Here is a 13,622-nt window from a genome sequence, read left to right on the forward strand (position 1 = left end):
ATACCAGCGGCTGACAGATGTTATTCATGGCCCTATCTCACAGCCCGCAGGCACTGGGTACCCTGAGAGAAACTCTGAGACGAAAGCAACAAATTCACACATATACCCAGCGAATTCCATTTTGCTATCTGCCCCTTCAAAACATTCTGGCTCCGTGATAAAATATCTGCGCTCAAATTCCAACTCAAATTTTTCTGAGACAAGAAGACGCTAGAAAGGAAAACTTTGGAATTCGGATGCCAGATGTTTGGAATCTGGTAGGGGGAAAGAAAACAAAACAAGCAATGCTCACTCTGAAATATATCAGATTGATGTCCTATCTTTCAAAGAGTTTAGATGGTGACACAAGCAGAAAGAGGGTGGCAGAACAATTAAGACCTGGGCAATAGTGCCACCTGTGGCAGATGAGCCATGGCGAATGACTGCAAGTCCGGGGACCTGGTTGGGAGCGGGGCTAAGGAACAGAACAATGTAGCAGAGAAATCCCAGTGGCAAAGGTGTTACAAGGCAGCACCAACCCTGACCACCACTTGACTTTGCCAGTTTGCAGATGACTCCTCAAGGCTGGCATTATGGTACGGTGGGGTAAACCACCATTCACAATGATGGCATCTCATGTGGGTTCCGCTTTGAGTGTCAGCTGCTTCACTTTGGATCCAGGTCCCTGCTAAGGCATCTGATTAAGCAGCAGCAGATGGTCCAAGTGCTTGCCACCCCTGTGGTAGAAACAGATGAAGTTCCAGCCTTTGGCCTGGCCCAGAATTAGCTGTTGTAGCCAACAGGGGAGTGAGAAACATATGGAACATCTCTGTCTCTCCTCTGTAAGTCTGCCATCCAAATAAACAAACATAAAGCAATAACAAAAAAGAAAAAAAAGATAAATGAGTCCTACCTAAAGTGCTCCTGAGAAAGCAGCCATCGTGTTAAGCCCACTTTTTCTCTAGTGTTTGATAGATGGAAGAATAAGTTAGGGAATCATTAGACACCAGGGAAGGCAACTCTTCGCATCCTGAATAATGCTATGCCAAATGTTGCAAGGGTCTCCTTTTCCAAAAGACAACTCCTGGTTTTGTTCTTTTCTTGAGGTAGAATGTTCTTGGGATGAATAGGAGAGTGTTTGGAGTCAGAGAAAACTTAGCCTAAACTGCGTACTCTCAATTTAGTAGCCCCAACTTCTACAAACTTTCATGTAGGTCAAAAATCTCTCACAGGACGTTGGAAAGATTAAATGAGCTGATGTACGCAGTGCCTCTACGTGCCTGACTCACCGTAAGTGACCCTTGATGCTATCTATGAATAGTTCTTATTGCAGACAGAGAAATGTTGGATTCTAAACATGGCCAGGAGCTCCCCAAAATTCACTCCCCATCCTGATTTTCTGATAACTTCATCTCCATTGTTTCTAGTAAAGACCAAGAGTCAAATAATTTACTATTACACAGACTTGACAGCCTAATTTTTTAAAACATTCAGTCAACAAGATACTACAGATGTTATTTTTGCAAATATATCTTCTCCTTCATCCTTTTTCAGAGACTGCATATAATTCCATCATTTATTTTACCAGGCCCTTCAGATATTTAGATTGTCCCAAATGTTTCACTACTATTACCAATGTCCCAATAACGTCTTTATTATCCAAACATCTTGGCACCCTGGTCTAATTATTTTTTGAGGCCAAATTGTTGAGTCTAAGCATGCTTACTTTTTAAAGGTTTCTCAAGTGCCTTATGGAAATGGCAGAACCAGATAGCAAGTCCACCAGCTGAATCACAGTCATTCTTCACATCTCCACGTACTTCAGTAGGTGGAAGCATGTTTGGAAGGTCACAAGTTACACCAGGGACTTTCTGCCCTCATCACTCCCAGCTCCGGGGTCCTTAATGATAGAAGCCGTGTGTTGCAGTCTGGGGACTGGCAGGGACAGCTCCCAGTCTGGCCTGCTTGGTATCCATCCCGCTTGTTCTGGTGGCTTCCCTCACTGCTATCTCACAAACGACCCAGCTCTGGGTTTTGTGCAGCACTCACAAAACTGTCAATCAAGGTATGTTGTTTTCAGCCTGGGTCAACTCAAGCCACATCAAGCTGATGCAATCTTTCCTGGGAGCCTGGATCTTGTGAAGAGTGAGGCAAGGACCTCAGCTGAAAGCTCTGTCGTCATGCAAACATTATCCAGAAGACTCTTCCCATTGGTGTCTGGCTCCTGGGCCTCTAGGGTTGGTCCGTCCTCAAGCCTGATTCTCCTGCTCCTCCTGTCTGAGTCACTCCACAGCCTTCCTGATTCCTTCACTGTTGTGCTGGTGGTATTTTCATCTAAGTTAAGAGTTGACTCTACTTGTTCTGAAACAATCGTGTGTTTCAGGGGTGTCGGGGAGAACTACACGCCTCTTTATTACTCAAAAACATTTTCCCTTGCTCAATTTTTGGGGAAAAAAATGTGCCTCATCTTGTAAATACCACTCAACCTACCAAAGCAGTCATTTGGAATTAAGTAATATTTTACACAAAACTCATGGTAAAACCTGAATTTCAGAGAATAAAAGGAGGGAGGCAAGCTGTCTTCTATAAGTTTCCCAAAAAACTAGTTCGTGTTTTGTTCATGTAAGAGACACTGTTTCATCAATTTTCCTGACAAAACTGCAATATATGGTAGGGCTACATTTGGGTTTGTTTTCCAAGTAGATTTTATAAGATTCCCAGAAACTTGAAAGGGGTTTAGTTTTTTAGTTTTTTTTTTTTTCAAATGTACCAAGGAGATAATGCCTCGAAACACTCGACCAGAAGCAGTTCCAGTCTAATCCCACTGCCTTCACAGTCTATAGGTGCCCTTGGAAATTATCATTTGCCAGAGTGCTCAGAGCCAGCAGCAGGGGAAATGCACTGTGCACTGCACACAGGCTGCCCAGGAACAAGTGCATCCAAGAGGAATAGCATGACAGAGGCACCATCTCCAACAGAGGCCACAAGGAAAACAGAGTTATTAAGCAATCACCTAAAACACACACAGGCGCTCCAGTCCTTTGAGCAAGACTGTGCAGGAGGCAACGACAACTCTGGCTTTCCCCCAGGATAAGGCTCTTGAGGAACTGGGTATTAGTGGATTAAGTGACTTTTAAGTGGTGAGTGGAGCTACAGTACTAGGAAGACCTAGGATTAAGTGAGATAATATACATGAGAAGCTTTGTCAAGTGTGAAGGGTCATATAAATGCAAGGTGTCATTACCGCCTTGCCAGCCAGGCTCACTGAATGTCCCCCTGCAGTCACTGAAGCAGAAAGTCTGGGTGGAAGTGTCTCCGGCTGCACTGAGAGATGAGGTTGCCCCAACATGCCCACAGCACCTCCTAGTGGTTCGTCTAAGAGGCAGCAACCCTCCAAACCTACTCCCAACCCAGCTGCAGAACAATCAGTCCTGCTTCATACTTACTCCCTTCGCTCTGATTGTCTTTGTTCGAATTGTAGACCTGGAAAACAGAAAGGAGAAACTTACTGAGGTGCATTTGATGCCACCCAACAGGTTAGCTGCAGAAAAAAAAATTACTTTCCCTCTTTCCCCAGTATGTATCACAAAACTGACCCCTCCCTATACAAGAACCCCTTCAATAATCATCTACTCCTTACTACTCCTTAGTACTTACTTTAATTGTTCAGATTTTTTACTTTAACTGTTCTTTACTGAATCAGAATCACCTGCAGAACTTCATGCAAAATCATATTCCACTAAAAAAAAACAGCAAATGCACTACATACACGTGTAAACAAAAATAAATAAATAAATAAATAAAAGGAAAAATAAATCACCCAGCAAGAACTGTGCCTCAGGGGATGCGCTGAGCCATTCACAATAAAGGATCCCCAACAGCAGTCCTCTGGGTGAGAGCTGTCAGGACCACTGCTTTATCAGCAGAAACAAGGCCCAGAGAGGTCATCTAAGGCCTCCTGGTCAGACAGAGGCAAGGCCAGGACTCCTGCTAGTTGTGGACAGGTCACTTCTTAATACCGTTTTGTAAATTTGAATGTTACAAGAATATATTACATTCACAATTAAAAGCCCTTATGTGATTCATAGAAATCCTAAGAGGGGAAAAGTGTCCCAATTTAAACAGGCAATGACATATTGCAAGGGTAGGCAAGCTTTTCCTGTAAAGGGCTAGACAGCAAATATTTAGGGTTTTGAGGGCCAAAAGGCAACATGGGTAACACACTCCACAGGCTCTTACGTAAGAAGCATAGAAACATATCCCCACAAAATATTTACTGCCAAGTTTTTAAATTTGATGACTGAGTATAGTTTTTGGAATAAAAGTCTCATCAGAAGAGCCGAATTTTTAAAGAGAGAGTATGCCATTTTAATTGAGGTGTAAAATCATATTCCCTATCGTCAATCAGCTCCAAATCATCACTTGAATTCTGGGCTTAGCTCAAGTGCTATCTAAAAGCATAGACGTGGTGGGCTGCAGATGGGATGTGGTTCACAGCTTGTCCACTCCTCATCCTTAAATGTAATCCTTCCATTTGAAAAACAAAAATCCACAGTGCCCAAAACCTTCTTCAGGGACTCTGTAAGGTAGAGAAAAACTAGGATGAAACTTGCCAACACACTAACACCAGCAGCAGCAGCAGCGAAGGTTAACTGACGGTTCCGCTTAGTGACAACCACTCAGTTAACCTCCAAATCTCTGAAAACAGGTACAGTAATGTCAAAAGGAATTTTTTACCAGCTAAGAAATATGAGTGGGAACGGGTACAATTTGACTCTTGGATTTCTGTGCGTCCATGAGGAAAGTCTGTTGCTGTCTCCAGGCCTCCACTGCCCTACCAGTAAACTCCAGGAGTCACCCTGGAGGTCTCTGAATTATCAGACAATAAATACAACAAATCACCACACTGTATTATCAGTGTTCATTTCCTAAAAAAGACTAAAGTTGCAAAGACACTCACTGAAAGATAAGCAGAAAGGGCAGCCGCACATGCATCTAAAGAAGACTATGGGGCCCAGCGTGGTAGCCTAATGGCTAAAGTCCTCGCCTTGCATGTGCCAGAATCCCATATGGGCAGTGGTTCATATTCCAGTGGCCCTGCTTCCCATCCAGCTCCCTGCTTGTGGCCTGGGAAAGCAGTCGAGGACGGCCCAAAGCTTTGGGACCCTGTACCCGTGTGGGAGGGGAATAATACTATTTTGGCAAGTAATGTTTTTTTTTTTTTCATTCATCTCCAGTCAATGCATTTCTCCTATTAAATTCAATTATTCATTACAAATTTTTTTATTTATGTACTTTTATTTGAAATGTAGAGACTGTTGGCCATTTACTAGTTCACTCCCTGAATACCCATAAGAGTTAGGGTTGGGCCAGTCATAGACAGGCAGCAGGAGCTCAATCTTGGTTTCCCACGGGAGTAGCAGGGACCTGAGACCTAATCTGCTGTCTCCCAGGATGTGTGTTTGCAGGAAGTTGCCATCAGAAGCGCAACTGGAACTCAAACACAGGCATCCTGTTATGAGATGCTTATGTCACAAGTGGCGCTGTAAGGACTGTTTCAGATTCCTTCCCCCTAGAGTCAAAACATTCTATCCAAGAGAAACTGGCTCTTCTTTACAGATGGCAAACATCCAGAAGGAAGAGTGAAACACAGGGCTTACAGCACTCCCTAATCAGGTGGTGAGTATATGCTGAATTACTCTCCTCCAAGGTTCCGTGGGCCTCAGGAGACCCCTGCCTGGAACACCCAAACATTCCCCAACTGGAGACCTGGGAGCAACAAGCAAAGGCACTGCAAACATGCAGTGCTCAATCCTCTGAAGCCTGGCCATTCATCTCTGTCTGGTTTGGGTAAATTGGCCCAGGAGAATGAAGCTAAAAAGCCATGTGTGCCAGCACTGTCTGATTACAGACTATCAAAGAAGGTCCAGGCAGGGGAACAGTATTAACATGGCAGGGGCCAGATGGTGGCTAGTGAACAGCACAGGTGGGTATGACTCTGCATACCGAGTACCATACCTGACCACATACTTGCAGCCACCATATTGGATTCATCTAGTGGCATTTTCCTTTACAGGTAAGAATGTGAGGTTCAAGGAAACCACAGAGATCACCCACAGGCGCAGACTGCTGACTGCTGTACTATTTTTTGTGCCTCTACCTTTCCCTGCAGTGACACAACAAACATGGTTCCCAAACACTGCGCTGTGAGGTTCTATACACCTTCTACAGTGGTAAAGTGCACACAATTCGCCCTTTAGAAGCCTGCTCTGAGCCCACATGCTCACAGCATCAGACCAAGGTCAGAGAACAGCGCAATGTGCTGAAACAGTGTGACTGTCTTGTGACCCACAGAGTAATCAGGTTCATGTAACTACAGGTGGGTCTCTCCAGGGCCTCTGTCTAACTGGCAGGAAGCCAACTGCCCAGGATCAACCCGAAGGGTTACTCAACAATGCTTGAACTGTGGCTCCTGGACAGGCTGAAACAATTAACCACAAATACAACTGAAGCTGAAGTCTGTCCTGGGCGTGTTTTGGTGCAGTTGAGTTAAGCCATTGCCTGCAACACTGGCATCTCTTATCAGAATGCTCGTTCTAGTCCCATCTCTGCTGCTGTCTAGCTCCTTGCTAATGTGCCTGGGAAGGCAGTGGAAATGGCCCAAGTGCTTGGCCCCCTGCCACTTATGAGGGAGACCTGGAAGGAGTTCCTGACTCCTGGCTCAGGCCTGGCTCAGTCCTTGCTGCTGCAGCCATTTACAGAGTGAACCAAACACATGGAAGATTTTCCTATTCTCTCTCTACTGAACTGACATTTTACTTTTCACATAAACCAAACAACACACTTAAAAAAATAAATTATTTTTGTCCTGCCCTGCTTAGACAGGAGCTGACCACATTAAAGTCTCTTAGGTCTCTAGTTTTTTACTCTTGGAGGTGGATATGCTGTAGTTGCTACTGAATGCTTAACATGAAGATTTGTTAAATATCTACACCAGTGAAGAAACATATATATGCTTCTAGAAAATAGAAATTACATGTGTTTATCTTATCAGAGTCCATCTACAGATCATTAAAAATAACTACATAATAACTCATTAATGATGAGGATGACCAGATACCATGCCAAGCATTCTATTTTTTTTTAAGATTTATTCATTTTATTACAGCCAGATATACAGAGAGGAGGAGAGACAGAGAGGAAGATCTTCCATCCGATGATTCACTCCCCAAGTGAGCCGCAACGGCCGGTGCTGCGCCGATCCAAAGCCGGGAACCTGGAACCTCTTCCAGGTCTCCTACACGGGTGCAGGGTCCCAATGCATTGGGCCGTCCTCGACTGCTTTCCCAGGCCACAAGCAGGGAGCTGGATGGGAAGTGGAGCTGCCGGGATTAGAACCGGCGCCCATATGGGATCCTGGGGCTTTCAAGGCGAGGACTTTAGCCGCTAGGCCACGCCGCCAGGCCCGCCAAGCATTCTATTTGCATTATCTTGCTCAATCCTATTACGTCCATCACACAGATGATAAAATTGAAGCATTACACAAGCTGGGTCATTACAAAGTTAGGCAACTGGAAATGGGTAGAGTCCAGAGAGGAACTCCCACATTCTGTCTTCAGAGCCCAAACACTTAACCACATGATAATGAAGACATTATGATGATGACGACGATAAATGTGATGGGATGCTGTGGGCAGCGAGGGCAGGTGAATCAGGCCACAGCGAGCAGGCCCTGGGTCAGCGAGAAAATGAAACTGGGAGCGGCCTTCTGACGGCTGCCCAAAGCAGTGCCACCAACCCCTGGAACCATCTGGCACCCAACGCACAAGTAACACTTCATATCCTCTGAGCCTGAAGATAAACACCAGCGCAGGAAAGCAGGTCTTTAATAGAAATTACAGGGCATAGTGATTCTACAAGCCTTTACCTAGAATGCCGCTACAATGCAAGCACAATTTAATACCAAAGGAGTGAGGAAAGCCTTCATACACCTCCTCCGTGATAAGATGTGATTTTGCAATAAATTCTTTTCATCACCGAGCCAAGTCAATCCCCACATCCCCGGAGAATGGAGAGCAAATACACAGAGCTATCTGGGTTCCCAGAATATTTCCATGGGTAATCTTTAGTGCCATTATCCCGGTGTACTGAGAAACCACGGAGACATGCTTTTTTCTGCTGAAAAATTTTAAGTTAAGGACACAAGAAAATCAATAATGAGATGAAACCAAATAACTTTTCTCTTGGACACAAGCTGCATGAGCACGTGGCTGCACTCTTCTCTGAGATCAAAACCTGCCCAAAATCAAGGGTTTGCCCATCCGCATCCACAGGCAAACTGATGCAGAATTTTACTCCCACTAGGATTGGACTGTCTTCACCTCGGTAGCTGTCCAGACACTCTGATTCCCTGAGGCCTCCTGCCTGGAGCACCTGAGCTCCTCCCACCAGGCTGCTGCCCTGAGACCAACATGGGAAAATGCAGGACAGGGCACGCCACACAGCCTGCTTCTACAGCATCACTCACTAAGTGCTGCATAATGGATCCATCATGGCCAAAACCTACCTTTTGGAATCATTTCATTGCCGACAGATTTGTAGCACTCTCCAGCTAGGGTCAAAGTCCAATTTTACTGTGTACTAGCTACAGACATCAACGAACATCTACAGGTTTCGTCTGGCTTTCAATAAAAAGGGGATTTTAATGCTTCCTATTTCTTGGGGTTTTTGTGAAAATTATGTGCAATAACAAATATATTTAGCATAGAATGCAAATTCTGTGGTCAACAGCAAGCATTCCATAAAGATGAACCTCCATCAGTTTCATCACCATCATCCTTTTTTCCTCCTTCTCGTCACACTTTTTATTTCAAGAACAGAAAAACCAACCTCTCTTGTTGATGGCATGTGGACAAGTGCCTAAGGAAGGGGATGTAGTATGGGAATCCAGTGGTACAGGTCTCATTAGCACTGTAATACAACTACTGAAACTCAGGAATATAAGGAATGGAAAGACAACCATCTAAGTCCAACTTTCAGAACAATGGACCACAATTCTTTTAGCAGCAATTAAAAACAAAAACAACTGCCTCCATCAACCACATTTTCAACTACTAATGATGTGCCATGCACTATGCCAAGAGTCTTTAAGAATCATTCTATTTTATCTTGAGGACCATGCAGCACTACTGCTGTGTCTGCTTCTCAGCTTCCTCTACGTTAACTAACTTCCCAAAGGCTGCACTGCTAGCAAATGATGGAGGTAGGATTTGAACCAGGCAGAGCCCTCTAGAATCTGTACTCAAACACAGCTTCATACAGTTTCCCACCCAGTGCTATTTTCTAGAGGAAAAATAACTTGGAAATTAACAAAAAACTCAAGACAAGCTAAGCAGTAATTATGATGGCAACAATGTGATCATTGTGTAAAAACAAAATTTCCACCCAACTTAAACACAACAGTGATTCTACAAACTTTCAATTAATACACCTATGGGACTTATTGAAAACCACAACCAGCTTGAGACATTTGAAAATGCCCCAAAACCATCCTTTCTAAAAACTCTGAGCACACACAGAACTGTCCAGGGCTGCCCAAACTGTGTGGCTGACTTCACAGCACAGTGCCACATCGGAATACTGGGCAAACTGGGGGCTAAGTTTAGGAACTGCTAATAACACCCCCTGAGAAGTTGCTAGTAAGACTCCTTTGTTCTAAAGAACACCACACATAAAATCTAATGATGGACGTGAATGTTTGGATCAAGAACACCTCTCTTTTCACTGGCAAGCCAGAGACCACCCTTGGAAAGCTTTTGAGGACTTTTTGAATCTAACTAGTATGGGGCTAAAAATAATTGAGCAGGTAGAAGCATAAGGGATATATTGCTTAGCCAGGGGGCAAGGCTTAGGAGCTAGGTGCTGGTACCCCTTTTCCCAGCAAAAATGTGCCCGTCATCTCCATGTCTGGGCAATGAAAGTGCTTAAGAAAAGAGAAATAAAATGGCTATTGCTAATTTGCCACTTCTCAGGCAGCACCCATCCCATTTCCCTTGGCTTTCCTTTTCTGTGGCTACTGGCATTTCACCTGTTGTCTTAGACTCTCTCTCAAGCAAAACTATCAGAGGCAGATGTATGGGGCAGCAAGTGAAGCCTCTGATTGGGACACTTGCATTTCATAGAGGAGCACCAGTTAGGGTCCCAGCTACTCCATACATCCAACCCAGCTTTCAGCTAATGTGTCTGGAAGAGAGCAGAATATGGCCCAAGAATGGTCCCTGCCACTCACACAGGAGACACAGATGAAACACAGGAGAAACAGTTCCTGTTTCCTGCATTTGGCCTGCCCTACCCTAGATTGTTGCTGGCATTTGGACAGTGAACCAGCAGATTGAAGACACCTCTCTCCATCTTTCCCTCACTTTTTGCCCTCCAAATATATAAAATACATCTTTAAAAAGAAAAAAAGTCTAAACATAATTTTTAAAAAAGAAGTATTGGCTGGCACTGCCCAATGATCTCCTGCTGAACCAGTGCCCAGATCTTGCTCTTGGGCTGTAGTTTCCCATCCAGAAGGTTTGATCACTGGCATACAGCAAGCCACTCATACTAAAGGAATAAACAGTTTTTGAACAGAATAAATAAGAGAAGTTAAAATTTTTATAAAAATCCCCATGCTGGAGTTGAAGAGGCCAAGGCCCTAGCCAGATAGCTGAGGTGATCAGACTGACAGCTTCAAAGCGACTATGTCTCATTCTTCACAACATCTGGCAAATCAATCTTACCTTTAAGTGCAAATGAAAATACAACATTTAGCTCTTACAAGGAGAAGATATAAAAGAGATTTATCTAATTTGGCTTACCACAAGGCTATCTAAACCCCTCCCATCAGCATTCACTTTCTACAGTCCACAGTGAAATGTTAGCTCTACACCCAACAGGTGACAAATTTGCCAATCTCTTAGGAGCCCATGGGGATATGGGTGAGTTCTGAAAGGAGTGCTAAGAGTTCCTGTGCCAAAGTCCACCCCCTCCCCTGCCCCCGTACAGTTAAGAGGCATCCATTGATCAGGCGATTTGTTGCAAAACAGACCAACAAAACAAAACCAAAGGACCAGGCTCTTCAAGCCCCGGTCTTGAAACAGCCCCTGCAGTCTTGCTGCGTACCAATGCAGCAGCATGCCAGTGTCTACAGACTGCTGCTTGCAGGGCAAGAGGATGATAACAATGAGGATCCTTTCAGTTAGTCCAAGCACTGTCTGCTGCTTTGAGCCTTACAGATACAAGAGGCTCAGGGAGACTGCCAGGTAACAAACTGCTCCCACTCATTATCCTGCACCTCATTTTCCTAACCCCACCCCAACTGCAAGTCCATGTGGTTAGGGAGGGGCCGATCCCAATCCTATCATCAGGTTTGCCAATGTCATCCAGACTGTATTACATCCCACTGTGTATGTGATGTACCTTAGGACAAGCACAATCAACAATATTCACCTTCAGTACATTTTTAGGCCAAATGTTGGGACTCAGAATACATGACTGGCACTTTGCTGTGGCTAACTGTACCACCAGGTAGGCAAAAGCTGAGTTTAAAAGAAGGAAAATGGTGGGAGGGAGGGAACAGTCAAAGGAAAGCAGAGCTCTGGTCAGAAAGAAGGTGCTATGAACCTTGTACTCTACATGCATTTGAGGTGTGTCCCTGTGCTGTCTGCAAGTCAATCAGTTGCCTACAGTCAAGAGCTGTGGCAAATTTAAAAAAGGATGGGGGGGGGACTACTTGAATTACAGAGAATTCTAGAAGGAAGGAGAAAATACGCAAAAATGTCAAAAAGGGCACACACACACAAAAACTATACTCTTGCCATTCACAAGCTTTTCCCTCTGTCTCACATATCCAGTCACTTCCAAGTTTTCCACTTCTATCACAGTTGTAAATCTGGAATCTATACCTCATTTTCATTTGATTTCCTAGTGTTTTAGTGTCCAAAGTTAAATTTTCTTTGCCTTCTCACCTGGATCCCGACACAGGCTTTCTCTGGAGTCTTTACCAGGGTGTGTGTGCTCTACTGTCCCGCACATTGCTTCCAAAAGATGCATTTTCCTATGCCCAGCGTTGCTTGCAGAGCAGACGCCCTTTCGAGATCACAACACTGGTCTCCCAATTCCTAAAGGGATTTCACTTAGCGGAATGGGAGCATGACTACTAGAGAGAAGGTCTAGGTGGAGTGTGAGGAAGGCCGATTTCATTGGGATATAAGTTACTGAGAGCAGTAACCTTACCCAGCAGGTCCCTCACATGCAGGAAGGACTAAGCTCATTCAGAGGCAGCCCCAGGCATCCCTGGTTTGAGAACTTTGAACGCGTTTGGGGTTTCATTGTTACTGACTGTCTCCCCATGTACAGAGGCAGGCCGTGGGCAGCTTCTGTAACAGGGGAAATGAATTTGGTGGTGGACAGACTTGGCTCTGGGGCCCGTTTTCACCATGTTGGAGCTCTGTGACCGTCGGTGATCATTGCCCACTTACGAGGTTGTTTTCTGATTCTAAAGCCGAGCTAAGTGATAACACTTCATGAGTACTAGGGAGAACTAAAAGCAGTTCTCCCCAGAGCACTCAAGCATCTTCTTTTTTTCCCTATGCCGTGAATTTTCTCACCTGCCTGATGGCTGCAGTCCATCTTGACCTCTGATTTTATGGACGTCTCATGGTCCCCACAGTCTGTCCTACACAAAGTCACATGCCTAAACACAAGCTCCCACTATCTGCAATCTCCAACTAAATGTACGCCTGGATGATAAGGCCAGTTTTATTCATCTAGGAGAAGCATGGGTGCACCTGGCATCTAATACAGTGCTGGGCATACACTCAGTGCTGGAAAAATTGCTGCTGATTAAAGGACAAGGAGTTTAGGCTAGAGGAGGCGCACTCCTTTGTCTTAGTCTTCCTCTGCAGGTTGGAAGCAGGTCATGGTGACCTTGATGAATAGATTATTCTTGCAGCAGTGCTTCCACGTTTTGAGTGTCGCTGACATGCTACTTGTCTGTGAACAATCTCAAATTAAGCTGATATGATTTCAAGAGGAAAGGTCAAACAGCACCTCATGGAGTGTATGGGTTGTACGGGATATACCCTGACAATTCAGCAAAGTAGTAGGCCATGTGTTTTTAACTTGTTTTCAGTCCTGGTGAATGAGGCACTTAATGTTTCTGGGACTATCCACAAAGATTGTCCTGGGTGCTCCCCTACCCCCCTTCCTGGGCTCCAAATTGAGTGTTACATAAGCATGGTTGCCATAGTTATCACTTAGGAAGCTTTGTTATTTGACCCCAAGAAAAATTCAACCTCAAACCAGGATAACACTGCCTCTCTCGACCACAATAACCCAAATAATCTACCAAATTCTTCCAAGCGTCAAGAAGGAACTACTGTATTTTTGGGTAACAAGCAAACGACAAGAAAAGGAAACGCTGCAAAGGTATGCAATTTCCTTGCATTTCAGACTCAAAAATCCTGAAAAGCCCTATAAGCAGCTTCCTTAGCTTCAACCGAGAGGAAAGTCATGGTCAATGTAAACAAACACTGGATACATAAAAGGACGTAGGTAGTGCACAAGCCCAAGAAGTATTTCAGGCATCTTTCAAAAGC

The 13,622-nt window shown here is 44.5% G+C and overlaps 1 protein-coding gene across 6 annotated transcripts in view; it reads right to left on the reverse strand.

Annotated features, from left to right (window-relative positions):
- Window positions 1–13,622, reverse strand: part of ARHGAP26 (Rho GTPase activating protein 26) — a 412,073-nt gene that overhangs the window by 189,524 nt on the left and 208,927 nt on the right. For all 6 annotated transcript variants that reach the window (XM_058677831.1, XM_058677832.1, XM_058677829.1 and 3 more), the window contains exon 12: window positions 3,426–3,462. In XM_058677831.1, the coding sequence (XP_058533814.1) occupies window positions 3,426–3,462 (37 nt within the window). The remainder of the gene's footprint in view (window positions 1–3,425; window positions 3,463–13,622) is intronic.

Source organism: Ochotona princeps, chromosome 19 (assembly GCF_030435755.1).
Source record: "Ochotona princeps isolate mOchPri1 chromosome 19, mOchPri1.hap1, whole genome shotgun sequence".
In the NCBI taxonomy this organism is placed as follows: Eukaryota; Metazoa; Chordata; class Mammalia; order Lagomorpha; family Ochotonidae; genus Ochotona; species Ochotona princeps.